The 17,738-nt window shown below is 72.6% G+C and overlaps 1 protein-coding gene across 5 annotated transcripts in view; it reads left to right on the top strand.

The window, feature by feature from the left end:
- Positions 1–17,738, top strand: part of GSE1 (Gse1 coiled-coil protein) — a 79,685-nt gene that overhangs the window by 57,536 nt on the left and 4,411 nt on the right. For 3 of the 5 annotated variants that reach the window (XM_062586363.1, XM_062586364.1, XM_062586366.1), the window contains 11 exons: positions 9,118–9,336; positions 10,519–10,721; positions 12,268–12,449; positions 13,106–13,303; positions 13,579–13,770; positions 13,864–14,186; positions 14,288–14,612; positions 15,763–16,340; positions 16,696–16,808; positions 16,917–17,187; positions 17,325–17,447. In XM_062586363.1, coding sequence (XP_062442347.1) covers positions 9,118–9,336; positions 10,519–10,721; positions 12,268–12,449; positions 13,106–13,303; positions 13,579–13,770; positions 13,864–14,186; positions 14,288–14,612; positions 15,763–16,340; positions 16,696–16,808; positions 16,917–17,187; positions 17,325–17,447 — 2,727 coding nt within the window. Of the gene's footprint in view, positions 1–8,472; positions 8,587–9,117; positions 9,337–10,518; positions 10,722–12,267; positions 12,450–13,105; positions 13,304–13,578; positions 13,771–13,863; positions 14,187–14,287; positions 14,613–15,762; positions 16,341–16,695; positions 16,809–16,916; positions 17,188–17,324; positions 17,448–17,738 lie in introns of those variants that run through there. The other 2 variants (XM_062586365.1, XM_062586362.1) reach the window with 2 other exon arrangements.

The following is a 17,738-nucleotide window of genomic DNA, read 5'->3' as shown; positions in this document are numbered from 1 at the left end:
ATTTGTTTTAGCCGCCTGAAATTTTTTCGCGCTGTGTTGTTGTTTTTCCACATTGATTATTATTTTTAATGCGTGTGACAGCTGCAGGAGCGTGGCAGGCAGCACCGGCGCGGGGCGCGCGCCGGCGGCGAGAGGCGGGCGAGGAGGAGGAGGAGGAGGAGGAGGAAGGGGGGGGCGCCCCGTGCTGACAGCTCCAGCGCCGCGCTCCCCTCTCGGAAGGCGACGGAAGCCGCGGATGAAAAGCCGGAGGCCCTGGGCGAGCGCTGCCCGGCCCGCGTGGCGGGAGGAGAGCGGCGGGAGCGAGCGCGCCCGTCCCGCTCCGGGAGCCCGCGGACGGACGGACGGACGACGCGCTGCCTTGGGGCGGGGGGGGGGGGGAGGATTTTTTGTGCCCGCCAGACAACGGCGCTTTGTGCGTCTCCCACTTGCTGCGAAACACACTTGTTAGCGCCGCATCTTTGTGCTGTAAATTTCCATGGAGTAATTACGTCTTAATTTATGATAATCCCAGGCGAGCGGCGGGAGGGAGGCTGAGCGGGAGTCAAGTTTGCGCGGCGCCTGCCCCGGCGCGGGGTCCCCGCGCGGCCGGGAGCCGCCGGCTCGCCAGGGCCGGGCAGGGCGCCCCGGGTGCTGGGGGCTGCCGGGGCGGCCCGGGCGGGGGGCGGCGGCGGCGGCGGTGGGGGGGGGGGGTCGGCCGGACCCTTCCCCCTCGCCGAAGGGCTCGTCCCGCCGTTGTCTGCGGGGCTCGGTGCCCTGCCAGACAGGGGCTCTTCCCCGCGTCCCTCCAGGCGGGCGAGTTAGACGCTTCGGCAGTTTTTCAAGGAGCGTGGAGGGAAGGGGGGGAGGCGAGCGGAGCGGAGCGCAGCCTGTCGTCTCGCGGCCTGGGCGCGCGTGCTGGGGCTTGGGGGCACGGCGCAGCCCCCCTGGGGCACGGCGCAGCTCGCTGGGACGTGGTGCAGCCCCCCCCGGGACGCAGTGCCTCCCCCCAGGGGCACGGTGCAGCCCCCCTGGGGCACGGCGCAGCTCGCTGGACGTGTGCAGCCCCCCCCGGGACGCAGTGCCTCCCCCCAGGGGCACGGTGCAGCCCCCCTGGGGCACGGCGCAGCTCGCTGGGACGTGGTGCAGCCCCCCCTGGGACGCAGTGCCTCCCCCCTGGGGCACGGTGCAGCCCCCCTGGGGCACGGCGCAGCTCGCTGGGACGTGGTGCAGCCCCCCCCGGGACGCAGTGCCTCCCCCCTGGGCACGGTGCAGCCCCCCTGGGGCACGGCGCAGCTCGCTGGGACGTGGTGCAGCCCCCCCCGGGACGCAGTGCCTCCCCCCTGGGGCACGGTGCAGCCCCCCTGGGGCACGGCGCAGCTCGCTGGGACGTGGTGCAGCCCCCCCCTGCGACGCAGTGCCTCCCCCCAGGGGCACGGTGCAGCCCCCCTGGGGCACGGCGCAGCCCCTCTAGGACGCGGTGCCTCCCCCCTGGGACACAGTGCAGCCCCCTCCCAGGGCCCGGTGCAGCCTGCCGGGACGCGGTGCATCCCCCCCCCCCGCCCCAGGGCCCGGTGCAGCCCGCCAGGCGCGGTGCAGCCCCCGGGCAGAGCCGCGCGCTGCTGCGTCCCTCGGCACAGCGGCAGGGCACCGATGCAGGGCGCGGACCGGAGCGCGCTCCCCGCCCCGTCCTGGCTGAGAACGGCGCGTAGCTGCACACGCGGGTCCTCGCGGCCTCCCAAAAGCCGCCGCCGGCGCCTCCCGAGTTTGTCCCGGGTCGGCTGCCGCGTGGTGCCGGCTCCGCTGTTAGCGCGAGTCCCGAGGCACCGGGAGCCGGGGGGGTCGGCGGGCGGTTAGTGCCCGGGCGCCCACGGAGGGCAGGGCCGTGGCACGAGGTGCGCGGGCGCCCGGAGCCCGCCGAGGCTGCTGCCTCCCGTGGGGCAAAGCCGTGGGGCTCGCGGTGCCCGGGCTGCACCCGCCGGCCACCAACCCGCGCGCGGTGACATTTGCCAAGCGTAAAAATTCAATTAATTCCAGCAGGCAGATTAATATAAGTGAATTTTAATAATTTGCTCCAAAGGCTGAGGATTACTGTAGGCAAGGAAAAAAAAAAGGGGAGGGGGGGGAGAAGCTGCGCACGCAGGGGCGCAGGCTGGGCTGCAGGGAGAGCCCCCCCCCCGCCTTCCCTGCACGCGGAGAGCGCGGCGAGACCCGGAGCGGGTCGCGGCCGGGCGGGATAGGGAACGCGCCGGAGCCGTCGCGCTCCCGCCGCGCTTCGCAGGGCGGCCCTTCCTCCAAAGCCCCCTCGGGCGGCCGCCGCCAGCGCTTGGGGCTTGCAGCCCTGGGAGGATCGCGGCCTCCCCATCTGGTTTTGGAGAGCTCTCCAGGAGAGGCTCGGCACCAGCTGCCCGCCCGCCCGCTGCGGCGGCGGCCAAGAGCCGCAGCTGCTCCGGGAGCCGGCCGGGCTCTGGGCAGCGCCTGCCGTCGCGCCCCGCGGAGCGCCACGGGCTCCGGCGGCTCGAGGACGCCCGGATCCTTCGCCGCCCGCTCCGCGCCCAGGACGGCGGCGGCGCCTTGGCCGGGGCTGCTCGCAGCCGGGAGCCGGCAGGGCTGCCAGATGGAGGCCTCAGCCTGAGACTTCTTCCTCCGCCGAATTTGCAATGCAAAACGCCGACTGTGCATTGACGCGAGGAAGGGTCGGAGGCGCCGCGCGCGGCTTTCGCGGAGCCCGCCGCCGGACGGGCGGGCGCCTCTGCCCGCCGCGGGCTGCGCGGGTCCCGCTGCAAAGCGAGACTCTGCTGCTGCTCCGGGCCCTCCTTGCTGCGCCTCGGGGCTGTTTTTCAGGCGATTTCATGCAAGGGAAGGATGAGACCCGGCGGGGGGGGCGGTGCGTGCCGGGGCGATGGTGCACGCCGGGCAGCGTGGTGCAAGGGGCTGAGCGCAGCCTGTCGCGGGGATCCACGGCCGGAACGGCGCGTGCCCGGGCCATGGTGACACCAGGGTGAGGAGCAAGCTGCAGCCCAGGGTCTAACCCCCTCTTGCCAAGACCTCAGCAGCATCCTGTTCTCCGTGTGTAAATGAAAAGCTGGTGATGTGGGGCACCAATTGCTAGCAGATGGCGCTGGTATTAGGAAAATGAAAATACATGCAGTAAATTTGCTATTTGCCAGTGTTAATTTCTTATCCCAAGGTAAAACCTTCCCTCTGGCCCATGCCGTACCATCTGCGTGTTCATAAAACACATTACGGCAGAACCGATGGAGCGGCGGGGCGCGCGAGGGGCCGGGGGCCGCTCGCGGCGGGCACGGCTCCGGCCGACGGCGGGCAGCCCCGGCGCCGTCCGCGCCGCCCGGCTGGAGAGGGGTTGCCCGTGACCTTTGCTAGGGCAGGAGCTGTTACCGTGTGAGCGTCGCCGGCGCGGCGCAGGGGGCAGGCAGCGGCTCCCGGGGCGTCCCCGCCGCACGGGGCCGCTGCCCGGGCTCTGGGGCAGCCCGCCGAGCCCCTTCCCTCCCCTCCTGCCCCGCGGAGCCCTGCCCTCGGCAAGATCCAGCCTGCGCGGAAGTCTGATCTCCAATTTTATTCGCTCTGCTCCAGCCGATTTGCATAATCCACATAATCACCCTGGTTTTAATTGCCCACAACTCTGCAGAAAGATCATGTGGTTAAGTGGTAAATCATAATTAGATAAATAATTGGCTTGGCCACAGCAAGCTGCTTTGTTATACCTGCCATCTGCCGGGCAGGGGGGTTTTCTCGCGCCGAGAACAATGTGCGGCTGGCGGCAGAGCCTGCGGTTCCCGCGGCGGCGCCGGGGGCGCGGGCACGCCGGCGGCCGGGCCGGCGGAGCGGAGCGGCGGTGCGGGGCCGGGCCCGGCTCCCGCCTGTGAGACGCTCGGCGGTGCGGTGCGGCGCCCGGCTGTGCCCGCGGTGCCCGGCTGCACCCCACGGTGCCCAGCTGCACCATGCCATGCTGGCTGCACCCCGTGGTGCTCAGCTGCTGCACCCCGTGGTGCCTGGCTGCACCATGCCATGCTGGCTGCACCCCACGGTGCTCAGCTGCTGCACCCCACGGTGCCTGGCTGCACCCCACGGTGCCCAGCTGCACCTTGCTGTGCCCGGGTGCACTGTGCCATGCTGGCTGCACCCCGTGGTGCTCAGCTGCTGCACCCCACGGTGCCCAGCTGCACCTTGCTGTGCCCAGCTGCACTGTGCCATGCTGGCTGCACCCCACGGTGCCCAGCTGCTGCACCCCACGGTGCCCGGCTGCCCCCCACGGCACCCAGCGGCGCTGCGTGATGCCGGCTGCCACCCGCACACCTCCTGTAGCCCGTAGTGCAGGGGGCAGGCGCGGGCACCCCGCTCTTCCCAAAAGCAGGGCTGGGTTTCTCCCCGAAGCGGCCGAGCGCTGTCCGTGAGGGCGTCCGCCTCGGGGTGCTGGGAGCCAAGGGGGGCCCGTGTCTGTCGCCCGCGTCTCCGGGAAGCGGGCCGGCCACGGCGCAGGGGACACGCGGCGCCCACGCTGCACCCGCGCTGCGCCCGCGCTGCACCCGCGCTGCACGTGGCCCCCTCGATTCCTCCCCCCCGCGGGCGTTCGCTCCATCTGCTCCCGGCGCGCGGCCGCGCCAGGCCGGGAGGGCGCCGGCGATGCCCAGGCTTTGCGCGAGCTCGGCACGCGCAGACCTCCCGGCCGGCGCGGGAAGCGGGGGCCGCGGAGCCGCTTTCCGGGTGAGAGCGAGCGGCGGCGACTCTGCTGGCAGCGGGAGCGAGAGCCTCGTGCCGCGCCGCGCCGCGCCGCAGGGAAAGGCCCCTCCGTGGCAGCTCGTTAGGAAACCGCCGTGTGCCGGGGAGCGCGCGGCCGGGAGGAAGGCAGGAGCGCGGGCTCCAATCGATCGATTAATTAATTAATGGAGCGCGTTGTAGGTGCCGCAGAGCTGTTTTAACGCGGGCGCGCGGCGGCTCGGCGGGACGCCGTGGCGAGCGGGGCGGGCAGAGGAGGCGCCCGCTGCCGCCGGCCCCTGCCCGGGGCGTTGGGTCCCGAAGCGAGCGTTCCCTGCTTTGGAAACGAGTGTTCCTCCCTCGGGAATTCGGCGTCCCCCGCTTTGGAAATTAGTATTCGTGGCGGGCAGGCGGTGCCACGGAGGCCGCTCCGGTGTGCCCGGCATCCCGCGCCGGCTCGCCGAACCCCTCCGCGCGGCCCCGGGGGGCTCGCGCCACCCCGTGCCCGCGCCCCCCACCCTGCCCCGGCTCGGGCGGCGGCCCCGGGGGGCAGCCGGGGGCCCGCGCGGCCCCTCGCCGCCTGCCTGGCCTCGGCGCGGGCTCGGCGCCGGCGGCCGCGTTGAGGCAGCGCCGGCGCTCCACAAAGCGACGCAATTAGCATTGAAAATCTATGCAAAGCAGCTGTTCGCCGGCGGAGAGGCTGCAGCTGGATGCCGGCTCCAGATTGGGAGCAGGGGCGGTGGAAGGGGAGGAAGTATCGCCGCAGCCCGGGGTTAAGAGGCAGCGCAGCAGAACAAAAGCCAGCGAGGGCCGCCGGGGCCTTAACCCCTTCGCGCGCCGGCGGTTTCCCCGCTCGCCCCGCGCCTCGGACCGGGCTTCCTGCCCCGAGCCCCTTCCCACCCGCGGAGGCATCGTCGCCGCCTCGTCCTTCCTCTTCCTCGCGGCGCCGGGTGGCTGCTGCTGGCACGTGCATCCCGCCGGCCGCGGGGTCCAGGCTCTCGCTGCGGAGGAGCCTCCCGGTGCCCAAAGAGCGCCGGCTCGCGGCCCCCGCCGGGCGCCGGGTCTCGGGGGCTGCGGTTGCGTTGCCCGAGCTCCCGGCGCGTGCCGGGGGCTCCCCGCAGCCGGAGCCGCGAGCCGCCCTGGCCCGTTTCCCGGTGGAAACGCCGCGTCCGGCGGCTCGCCTGCCCGGGCGAGGCCATCCGGGCTGCTGACGTGACCCCGCGTTGCTGCCGGGGTGCAAACTCGACCTGTTTTTCAGCCCGGATCTGCCCGCCGGGAAAAACCAGCCGGCGGCAGGGGAGGCGCGGCGGCGGGGCCGGGGCGCGCGGCGGCCCCACCTCGACGCGGGCCGGCTGGCGTCCCCGGCCCGGCGGCGCCCGCGGGAGCTGGGCGAGGGCGGCCGCCTCTCCCCGTTTGCAAACCGGGGCGCTCCCAGGCAAGGGCGGCACCGCGCGCGGCCCGGTGCAAAGCTTCAGCCGGGGACGTTTTCCGTGGGAGAAGCCCCGCTGGAGAGGGGCTGGAGAAGCCCCTCGCTCGCCGTGCTGGAGGGCTGGGCTGTGCCGACGGCGCTCGCCGCGGTGCCTTCTCGCCCGCCGGGCGGAGAGAGGCCCCGGCTTTGGAGGGCGCTGAGCGGCGCCTCCGGGAGCTCCGGCGGCACGGGGACCCGGGCGTCCTGGCTCCCGGGGCTCCGGAGGCTGGCGCAGCTCAGCGCCGGCCAGGCTGTGCATTGCAGTGTGCCTCAGTTTCCCCATAGCCGACTGGGCCGGGCGCCCCGTCCGGGGAGCAGGGGCCCCAGGGAGCCCGGACAGACGGACACCAGCGCCGTTGGAGGGGTGGGCTGAGCGGCGCCGCGCAGACCTGAGCCCAGGCGGAGCGCTGATTTTATCGCCCCGCCGCGGCTTGGGATCCGGCGGCCGCCGGGGGGGGAGTTGCAGAACTGGTTCGGGGCCGCGGGGCGGCGCGGGGGCCCGGCGCGCTCGGCGCATGTGTCGCGCGCCCCAGCCTGCGGACGGGGAGCAGCGCCGGGCGGCCCATCCCCGCCCCGGGGGCTCGGGGCTCTCCCGGCCCTCTGCCCCGCGCCAGCCCGGCGCCCGCGGCCGGGGCAGCGGCCGAGCGAGCGGCAATTCCCAAAGATTAAACGCGGCAGGAGCTCTGCCCGCGCCGTCGCCTCGCCCGCCCGCCGCGTCCCGGGGAGGGGTTTTCCTCCCGGGCGGCGTCTCTCCTCCCCGCGCTGCCTTTCCCCTCCAGCGCAGCACTGGGGGAAAATTGCTGCTTTGCAAGCGAGCGTGGAACACGCTGAAGGCGGCTGAAATAATGAATTTATTATGAGGCGTTTCGGGCCGCGGAGATCTGCTGAGCATCATGTGCCGCGGCGGCGGTGTGTGCGTGCGCACGCGCGCGTCGGTGCGGGCGGGCTGCCTCCGGGCTCTTCCTTGCTCGCCCGGCTCCCCCGGGGAGAGCGTGCGAGCGTGCAAGCCCGTGCGTGAGCGTGCAAGTCCATGCACGAGCATGCAGACCTGCGCGCGAGCGTGCAAGGCCTTGGGCGAGCCTGCAGCCGGCAAGGCGAGCCTGCTGCCGGGGGGCAGCGTGTGCCCATTCCCAAGCGTTTCTTGCTCCCGTACCGAGGCATTGCCGGCGGTCGACGGCCGGGAGCGGCGGAGTTAATAAACGCGTGTGTAATGGGGGCAGAGGGGCCGGCCGCCACCGCGCCTCCCCCGAGCCCGGGGGGCAAAGATTAATCGATGCCGAGCGGCGCTGGCCGCCGGCTCTGCTCGGAGCGCGGGGCTGCCGACGCGCTCGCCGGAGCCGGTGAGGAGTTGGCCGGGGCTCTGCCGCGGCGGGTCGCCCCCGAGGCACGATGACCCCCCCCCTCCCCCCCAAACCTGCCTCCCCCATCGCGGGGCAGTGGAGAAGCGGCTCCCGGGCGGCCACGGCCCGCGTGGGGCAGCCCCCCGGCTCAGCCCCCCAGCCCGCCCCGAGCTGGCGGGGCCCCTGCTCGCCTGCCCACCCTGGAGAAGGGCTAATTTTAGCCCGCCGTTAATGAAGCTGCTCATTTGGAAGTCTATTTTAAGGGCCCTGACATCAGCAGTTGCCGTTTTCGGAGGTGGAGAGCCCTGGAGTGCGTGGCTGGGACGGCCGGGGGTGGGGGGCATGGGCACCCCAGCGCGGCGCGGGGGGCAGCCGCAGCCCGGCGCCCCTGGGTGCAGGGGACACGGTGCCCTGCAGGGCCCCCGGGCTCGGGGTGCAGCGGTGGGGGTCGGGGGTGTGATGGTGAGGGTTCGGGGTGCAGCGGTGGGGGGTCTGGGGGTGCAGTAGTGGGGATCTGGAGATGTAGCAGCGCGAATTGAACAGTGGGGGTCTGGGGTGCGATGGGGGCGATCCAGGGTTGCAGCGGTGACGATCTGGGGTGCAGCGGTGGCGATTTGGGGAAGCAGTGGTGAGGATTCAAGGGTGCAACGCTGAGGATTTGGGGGTGCAACGGTGAGGACTTGGGGTTCAGCAGCGCCACGCGGGGAAGGGGGGGGGGCTGGCTCCCCCCTCCCCACCCCCGGTCACCTCCAGCAGCACCTCGAGGACCGCCCCGGCGCCGGGGATGCCCCCAGCGCCTCCCCCGCGGTGCCGGCCGCCCTGCTCGGCAGGGGCTGGCGCTGTGCGCGGCGCCGACAACCCCCCTGCTCCCTGCGAGCGGCTCTGGATATTACGGATCAGCTGGGGCCATGTGACGCTGGCGGCAGCTGTTAGGCCGGGAGCGTCGGCTCGTTTTCCGCAGGCGAGGAGCGCCCGGGCGCTGTTGCTTTGTTAGATAAGCCGCCGGCGCTCGCCGGGAAGGAGGGGGCTCCCCGGCGCGCTCGGCCCCCGCGCTCTTCCCGCGCTCCGCCGCCGGCTCCCGCGCCCGTAAGCGCTCCGGGGCGCGCGGGGAGAGGGCAGCGGCGCCGGGGAGGGGGCGGCGGGGGCTGCCGGGGCGCTCGCGCCCCGCTGCTTGCTTGCTTGCTTGCTTGCTTGCTTGCTTCCCGGTTTGCACGCTCCGGGTGCTTTGCGCCGCGCGCGGAGTGGGGCTGGGGGGAGGGGGGGCGGTGGGATTCGGGGGAAGCAGGCGCGCGGCCAAATTCTTCCCTGCTGGTTTTCCCTGCTTCCCCGCGGATTTCCGGCTGCAGGCCGGAGGGCCGCTCCGCCCTCCGCGTTGCCCTCCTCCCCGGGGCCGCTCCCGGCCGGGGCGCTGGCGGCCGGCGAGGGGGCTGCCCCCGTCCGTCCGTCCGCCCGTCCGCCTGTCCGTCCGTCCGTTTTGCGTGCCCAAAGCGAGGGCTCCGTGGGAAGGAGCAGAGCGCCCCGGGGCGGTGGGGGTGGAGGTGGAGGTGGTGGAGGGGGGGGGGAGAGGCTTCCTCGGCCGAGCGTCCCGCTGACGTGGGCTGTTCTCCTTGTTCGCAGGCATGAGCCATGAGTCAAAGTCACCTTCCCTAGGAATGCTCTCCACCGCCACGCGCACCACGGCCACCGTCAGCCCCCTCACCCCCTCGCCGCTCAACGGCTCCCTCGTCCCCAATGGCAGTCCCGCCGCCAACAGCACTTTGTCCGTCCAGGCTGCACCTTCGTCGAGCTTCGCCGCCGCCCTCCGCAAGCTCGCCAAGCAGGCCGAGGAGCCCCGAGGTAAGGCCGGCCGGCCGCCGAGATCCCGGCACGCCGAGCCGCGGCGCCCGCGGGCTGCCGGGGCTCGCCGGCTCCCCGGCTGCAAAGCCGGCACAGGGCGTGCATATACATATATATATATATATGTTTTTTTTCCTCCTTTCCTCGCGCGCTCTCCCCGCCGTTTTGCCGGCTAACGTCCATCCCCGGCTTCGTGTCTCGGGGGCGCAGCTCAGAAATTCGGTTCAGCCGGCGCAGTCCGAATGCCCCGAGCGAAAGCCCCGGCAGAGCGCGGGGTGCAGAAGCCCGTCCTCCCCTCCTGCTCGCCCCTTCCCTGCCGCCCGGCTCGGCTCCCCGGCCTCGCTCTTCAACCGGCGATTTAACGGGAGCCGCGCGGAGCGGAGCGCGTGGGTGCCAGCGGGCGCAGAGCTCGCTCCCGGCCCCGGTCCCAGCCGGAGGCCGGGTCTGGGGGCTTTCCCCCCGGCTTTGCGGTGCGCCGGGCGCTTCGCCCGCGCGGACCGGTCCGGGGGAAGGACGGAGGCGTTGCTTCCGCCCGCTTCCCGGCATTGCCCGGAGCTTCCCGGGAGAAATCCCGCGGGCTGGACCCGGCTCTGCCTCCCTCCGCGCGCCGGGGCGGAGGAAGGCACAAAGAAACCCCCGACGCCGCGATGGGGGGCTTCAGCCTCACACCCTGCCCAGGTCTGTCCGTAGGCGATTCTGGATATATATGCATGTTTTTTTTGGGACATCCTTTTTTTCCCCCCGCCTCCTTCAGGGTCTCAGCTGTTAATTACATTTGCCTGTCAGCCTCGGCTGCTAATCTGCTCTCGCCGAGCGGGAAGCGGGAGGTCAGGAAACAAAGGTGACACGGCCGCGCTGCGCCTCCCGTCGCCTCCGATCCAGATTAGTTTCATTGACTAACTCCTGGCTGAATACCGCCAGTTAATTATAACGATCGCAGACCCGCCCGTTTAACGCCACGCAGCCAAATTAAGGTTCTGAAGTAAGGCTTCAGCTTCATTAATTGCCCGGCTCGTTGCGAGGGTATCGATCTGCTAACGCCGTCGGCTCGGGGCGGCTCGGGCTGCAGATTGCGCCCGGCGAAGCGCCTCGGCACCGCCGGGAGGGCTCCGACCCGGCTCGGTCCGCGTGCCGGGATGGGTCGCGGCGCTCGCTGACGGCCCGACGTCTCCCTCTTCCCAGGGTCGTCCTCGATAAGCAGCGAGTCGTCGCCGGTCTCGTCGCCCGCCACGAACCACAGCTCGCCGGCCAGCACGCCCAAGCGCGGCCCCATGGGCCCCATCATCGTGCCGCCGGCGGGGCACAGCGTGCCCAGCACGCCGCCCGTCGTCACCATCGCCCCCACCAAGACGGTCAACGGCGTCTGGAGGAGCGAGGGCAGGCAGGTGAGGCCCGCCGGGACGCGGGGCGCAGCGGGGGCCGCTGGCGCCCGGCTCCTCGCGCCCCCGCGTTCCCGGGCTGCCGTCCGGAGGGGCCGAGCCGAGCGGGCCGGGAGGCAGCTTGCTAATTAAGAAGCATCGTTAGTGGTTCTCCTCCGCTTGCATGTTACGAGCAGATTCCCGGAGGGATTATGCCACTTGGAAAGACTAATTAAACCACAAAGCGGAGAGGGGGAGGGAGGGGATGAAAGGCACCGCGGAAAAAGGGGGGGGGGTGAATGCAATGCCTGGGTGCCCGGTGGCGCGGGCGCCCCCGGCGCGGGGTGTCTCCGGGCCCCCCCGGCGCCTCGGCCTCCTCTGCCGGAGCGACCCGCGCGTGGCAGGGGTTAAGCAAGCAGGTTTTGCTGTCTGGCAGAGCCTCCGGGACGGGGGCGGTAACGAGAGCAGAGCCCCCCGTGCGCGGCGGCGGGGGGAGCGCGCACGGCCCTCGCCGCGGTGCAACGCGCCGTGCCGTGCCGCGCTGCATCGCTCTGCGCCGCGCCGCGCCGCCGTGACCTTGGCGCCGTCCCTGCCGCCCCGCGAGCGCGGACCGCGCGGCCGGAGGGCTCGCCCGCCCCGTTTGCGAAACGCGCCGGATGCCGGGCTGGTGCATCGCGCCTCCGTCCCCCTCCTCAAAGCGGGGTTTCGTCCCCTCTTTTTGGAGGGAGGCGCGCGGGCCCCGCGCGACGGCGGAGGGCGGCCGGGAGCCCGGCGGGGATCGGCGGCGGCTGTTTCGCTGCCGCAACCAGTCTCTCCATTTTTCTCCCGTAATGGGGGAGCCTTTGAAAGGACACGGTGAAATGAAGAATAGTCCGTTTTAAGCCTAATAGGGCATGCCTTGCCTTCCGGCTGCTGGAGATCGTCCCCTAATTGCCCGCAGCGACAGCTCCTCCCTCGCCCCCCCCCTCCGGCCCCGCGGCTTCGCCAGGCCGGCGGTCGGCCCCTCGCGCGGGGCCCAGCCCCTCCTCGCGGATCCCGGCGCCGGGAGGCAGCCGCCTTCCTCCCTCCCGGCGTGACGGATGGCATCTCGCCGCCCGGCGAAAAGCAGGCGAGGCCCGGCGGGCTGACGCCGGCCTTTCCGCGGAGGGGGGCTCGCTGCAAGCTCCGTGGGCGTCTGCATCCTCCCTGGGTGATTAATAGCGCCGGAGAGCAAAGCTGCCCGTGAATCTCCAGGCAGGTGAACCGCGGGCCTGCTGCCAGCCTTTCCCGCGCCGGCCCTGCGCCCGCCCGGGCGAGGACGGGTGCTCCGGCCGTCCGGAGGGCAGCGAGGACGCGAGCGCTTCCCGGCGCCAGAGCGGAGAAACCCGCTGCGTGTCTGAATGCAAAGCCGCAGCCCCTGCTTTTGCCTCCTTTGGACATTTCGCGATGCTCTTTGGCCCGAATCTGGCGGAGATGCTCGGGGGGGGGGTTGGAAAAACCTGCCGTTCAGCTCGGGGCACTCGCGGTAGCCTGCCCCGGGGGGCTGCGGGTCCGCGCCGTGCCCTAACGCCCCGCTCTGCCTTCGCCCTTGCAGCAGGACGCGGGCTCGAGAGGCGGCGGCAGCAGCAGCGGCCGCGAGCGCCTCATCTCGGAGCCGCCGCTGCCGCAGGAGAAGGCCGGGGGCCCCGCGGTGCCCGCGCACCTCCTGGGCACGCCGTACTCCTTCGGGCTGCCCCCCAGCTCCGTGGTGCCGGACTCCCGCTTCCCGCCGCTCAAGTGAGTCCGCCAGGAGCCGGGCCGGGCTTTTCCACCGGGCGCTGTGCGCAGTCCCCTGCCCTCGCCGGGGCATCCCCGCAGTGCCGGGCACCGTGCGCGGGATGCTCCCCCGCGGGGACGCGCGCGGTCCCCCGCCCTCGCCGCGGCATCCCCGCAGTGCCGGGCACCGTGCGCGGGATGCTCCCCCGCGGGGACACGCACGGTCCCCCGCCCTCGCCGCGGCATCCCCGCAGCGCCGGGCACCGTGCGCGGGATGCTCCCCCGCGGGGACACGCGCGGTCCCCCGCCCTCGCCGCGGCATCCCCGCAGTGCCGGGCACCGTGCGCGGGATGCTCCCCCGCGGGGACACGCACGGTCCCCCACCCTCGCCGCAGCATCCCCGCAGTGCCGGGCACCGTGCGCGGGATGCTCCCCCGCGGGGACGCGCGCGGTCCCCTGCCCTCGCCGCGGCATCCCCGCAGTGCCGGGCACCGTGCGCGGGATGCTCCCCCGCGGGGATGCGCGCGGTCCCCTGCCCTCACCGCAGCATCCCTGCAGCGCCCGGCACCGTGCACGGCGCCCCGCGCGCCGGCTCGGGCAGCTCCGCGGTGCCGGGCTGGGACGGGGCGGGACGGGACGGAGCGGCACCATCACTCCCTTCCTTCTTCCCGCGGCAGCCTGCAGCGGCCCGTTCACCACGTGGTGCCTCCCAGCGCCGTCGCGGAGGACTACCTGCGCAGCTTCCGGCCCTACCACGCGGCCGAGGAGCTCCGCGTCTCCTCGCTGCCGCCCCTCGGCCTGGATCCGGCCGCGGCCGCCGCTTACTACCACCCCAGCTACCTGGCGCATCACCCCTTCCCGCACCCGGCCTTCAGGTGGGAGCCGGCGGGCGACACGCGATTGCCTTCCCCGCCGCGCCAGCTTCAGGGGCGGCGCGGGAAGGAGCGGGCTTTTCCCGGCACTGCGCTGGTTCAGCCTCGGAGCCCCTCTGCTGGCATGAAGCGAGCGGCGCCGGGTCTCAGCCGGCGGCGTGGTGCCTGCAGCCGGGGAGGCGTCGCGCGGTGCTGGTGCCGGTGCCGGGGGGTGTCTCCCGCAGCGGGACGCCCCGAGCAGCGCCTGCCCCCCGGCTGAGCAGCCCTTTTCTCCGCAGGATGGACGACTCGTACTGCCTCTCGGCCCTGCGGTCCCCCTTCTACCCGCTGCCCGCGCCGGGCTCGCTCCCGCCGCTGCACCCCTCGGCCATGCACCTGCACCTCTCGGGCGTGCGGTACCCGGCCGAGCTCTCGCACTCCTCGCTGTCGGCCCTGCAGTCGGAGCGCATGTCCAGCCTGACCGCCGAGAGGTGAGCGGGGCGGCGCGGCGCGGCGCGGTGCAGCGCCGGGACCGCGCCGCGGGTGCTGAGCCGCCGCCGCGGGCTTTCGCCTCCTCTCGGCAGGCTGCAGATGGACGAGGAGCTGCGGCAGAGGGAACGGGAGCGCGAGCGGGAACGGGAGAAGGAGCGAGAGCGGGAAGCCGACCGGGAGCGGGAGAAGGAGCGCGAACGGGAGCGGGAGCGCGAGAAGGAGCTGGAGCGGGAGCGCGAGAAGGAGCGGGAGCGGGAGCTGGAGCGGCAGAGGGAGCGCGCCCGGGAGAAGGAGCTGAGCATGGTGAAAGCCATGGAGGGCCCCTTCCTGCCCGTGGCCGAGCTGCACGGGCTGCGGAGCCACCAGCCCGAGGAGCGGGGCAAGCCGTCGGAGCCGCCGGCGCCCGGCAGACCAGGTAACGTCCCGCCGGCGGGCGGCGGGCGGGAGCGGGACGGTCTCGGCGGCGGGCGTGCAGCGTCGTCACCCGGCGGCACCCGCTTTCCTCCCCTCGCCCAGAGAAACTCAAGGACTCGGTGCTGCCGACGCCGAAGCCCATGCAGCACCCGCTGCACCCGCCGCCGGCCTCCCACCACCCGGTGCCCAGCCTCATCTCCAACCACAGCGTGTTCCCGCTGCCGGGGAGCAGCGCGGCCACGGCGCTGCTCATCCACCGCACCAACGAGGAGGAGAAGTGGCTGGCGCGGCAGCGCCGGCTGCGCCAGGAGAAGGAGGACCGCCAGTCCCAAGTGTCGGAGTTTCGGCAGCAAGTGCTCGAGCAGCACCTCGACATGGGGCGTGCCCCGGGCCAGCCGGAGCCGGAGCACCGCTTGGAAAACCCCAGGTGGGGCCTGCTTCGAAGCCGAATCCCCCCCCTTCCCGGGGCTGGCAGCCGCCCCGGCACCAGCAGTGCCAGGCAGAGCGGCCTCGGGGCTTCTCCGGCTGCGTTTCGCCCCTTCCCAAGGGTGGAGATCCCCCCCTCCGCCCCGCTTTTGCTCCGGTTGTTGTTGAGCATCGTTTTTCCAAATACGCAGTGGGAATTTCCCACGCGGGCTCCGTGGCCGGCAGCTCCCTGCTGTGTCCGGCGGTGCCGGGAAGCGGCAGCACGGGGGGGTGGTGGCGGTGGCGGGGGGGGACGGTGGGGAAGCGCCGCGCCGCCGCGGCTTGTCCCCCCGCCTCCCGCCCGCGCCTGCTGCCTGATGGACAGCGGCTTTCCCGCGCCGTTGCTGAGCGCTTAAGCGGCGCTGGCTCATCCACTCGGCTCCGCCGCCGGCTCCTATTGTTATTTTTGGGTATCAGGGGGATTAGCGCAGCTAATCAAGTATAATAAGGAGCGGATTGCAGGGCGGCACAATGGCAAGCGCCGGCTGCAGCCTCCCTGGCAGATCCGCTCATCCCTGCCCGAGCCGGGGAGGAGAGACCAAGGTCGCCCCCGGCGCGTGCGGCCGAGCGCGGCGGCGAGGGGCTCCCCGGCCCCTTCCCGGCGCCGCCAGCCCTTGCCGGCTTAACCGGCTGCGGGAACGGGGATTCTCCGGCGCCGGGGAATCGGATCGGTGCCGGCAGCGGCGGGTGTCTCGTGCCGGAGCTCCGCGCGGCGCGGTGGCAGCTGCGCCGCGGACGGCGGCGCCGGGCTGAACTTGCCGCTCCGCTGCGCAGAGCGCCGGGGCGCTCAGGCGGAAAAGCGTTAAACGCGCAGCTTCAGCGCCTGAAATATTTATCCCGCTAACAGGTTCGCTCCTTCCCCCGGCGGGTCTCGCGGCGGCGTGGGCCCCCCTGCCCAGACCGGCGGCTGCCAGACCCCTCCGCACCCGCCCCGTTAGCAGCTTTCTGCCCCCCAAAAGGCAGCTGACGCTTGCTTTGCCCCCGTGGCGCTGCCAGCCGTGGGCCGGCCGGGGTTTGCTTGCAGCCGGGGCAGGCGTTTCGGGTGGCTCCCGCCCCGGCGGGGCGCGATGCTCGGCCCCGCTCAGCTCCCCGCGCCGCTCCTCCGCCCGCAGGTCGGGACCGAGCCGGCACGAGGCGAGCGCCCGCGAGCCGGTGGCGCAGCACTTCGGCGGGCCGCCGCCGCTCATCTCGCCCAAGCCCACGCACCACCCCGTGGCCGCGTCCCTCTGGAACCCCGTGTCCCTGCTGGAGAGCGCGCCGGAGCCGCGGCGGCTCGCCGAGCCCCACGCGCTGCACGGCCACCCGGCGCCCTTCGAGCCCGGCCGCCAGGGCATCCCGCTGGTGAAGGTGGAGCGGGTCTTCTGCCCCGACAAGCTCGAGGACGGCGCCAGGAAGCGGGAGGCGCTGGAGAAATACCCGCCGGCGCGGGAGCCCGAGCACGGGGGCTTCGCCCACGGCCCCTTCCTGGCCGAGCTGGAGAAGTCGACGCAGAGCATCCTGAGCCAGCAGAGAGCCCCGCCGGCGCCGGCGCCGCCGTTCGCCGAGGGCGGCAAGCCCAGCTCGCCCTACCGGCCGCCGCCGCGGGCCCAGGACCCCGCGTACGTCTACGACGAGTTCGTGCAGCAGCACCGCAGGCTGGTCAGCAAGCTGGACCTGGAGGAGCGGCGGCGGCGGGAGGCCCGCGAGAAAGGTGAGCGGCGGCGCCGGCTGCTCGGCGCGGTCCTGCCCCGGGGCGGGCGCCGCGCGGGGTGCGGGGTGCGGGCTGCGGGCGCGCGGCTCGTCTCCGCGCCCGCGGGAGCCCGTCGGTGCGGTGAGCGCGCTCGGTCTGGCGCTGCGTTAGGATGAGGCGGTGCAGGCTGGGCTCGGCTGGGCCCGGGCGCCGTGCCGTGCCGTGCCGTGCCGTGCCGTGCCGTGCCGTGCCGCGAGCGCTCTGCTCCCGCCTGTGCGTCCTCCCCCAGCTGGGCTTTTGCACGAGGAAGGGGCCCCCCCTTGCACCCCGCGCGCACGGCGCTCCGGGCTCAGGCCGGCCCCTCTGCGTCCTGCAGGTTACTACTACGACCTGGACGACTCGTGCGACGAGAGCGACGAGGAGGAGGTGCGGGCGCACCTCCGCTGCGTGGCCGAGCAGCCCCCGCTGAAGCTGGACACGTCCTCCGAGGTACGGCCGGCGCTCGCCGTCCCTCGCCTCCCCCCCCGCCCCGGGGAGGCTTCGCGCGGTCCTCGGGGCGCGACGGGACGGGGGTGACGTTGCCCTGCTCTCCCCCAGAAGCTGGAGTTCCTCCAGCTCTTCGGCCTCACCACGCAGCAGCAGAAGGAGGAACTGCTGAGCCAGAAGCGGCGGAAGCGGCGGCGGATGCTGCGGGAGCGGAGCCCCTCGCCGCCCACGGTGCAGAGCAAGCGCCGCACGCCCTCCCCGCGCCTCCCGCTCTCCACCCGCTACAGCCCCGACGAGATGAACAACAGCCCCAACTTCGAGGAGAAGAAGCGCTTCCTCACCATCTTCAACCTGACGCACATCAGCGCCGAGAAGCGGAAAGGTACAGCCATGCCCCGCGCCCGCGGGCTCCGGCCGCTTTTCCCGCAGGATGCGGCGTTGCTGGCCCAGTCCCGCTCCGCGCCGCTCGGCTGGGGCCCTGGGTTTGCTCGACCGAGCGAAGGCTACACTAAACCACAGCTTCCCATGCCGCAGATAAAGAGAAGCTGGTGGAGATGCTGCAGGCCATGAAGCAGAAGACGACGCCGGCCGTGGTGGTGGTGAAGAGCTCGCCGCGGGACAGCCCCGGCATCCCCGGCACCGGTAGGCGCCCGGTGCTGATGTCTCCCGTGGTCTTGGCTGGTTTTGGGAGGTCAAGACCAAACAGGAGGGGAGGGCAAGCATGGCACCGTGGCGTGACGGATGGATGGATGGGTGAATGGATGGGTAGATGGATGCATGCATGGATAGATGGATGCATGCATGCATGGATGGATGGATAGATGGATGCATGCATGCATGCATGCATGGATAGACGAATGGATGGGTGAATGGATGGATGGATTGATGGATGGGTGAATGGATGGATAGATGGATAGACAGATGCATGCATGC

The sequence above is a fragment of the Rhea pennata genome, chromosome 13 (assembly GCF_028389875.1).
Source record: "Rhea pennata isolate bPtePen1 chromosome 13, bPtePen1.pri, whole genome shotgun sequence".
Taxonomy (NCBI): domain Eukaryota; kingdom Metazoa; phylum Chordata; class Aves; order Rheiformes; family Rheidae; genus Rhea; species Rhea pennata.
Note: the sequence above shows the minus strand (reverse complement) of the source record. Positions and strands in the feature narration are given on the sequence as shown.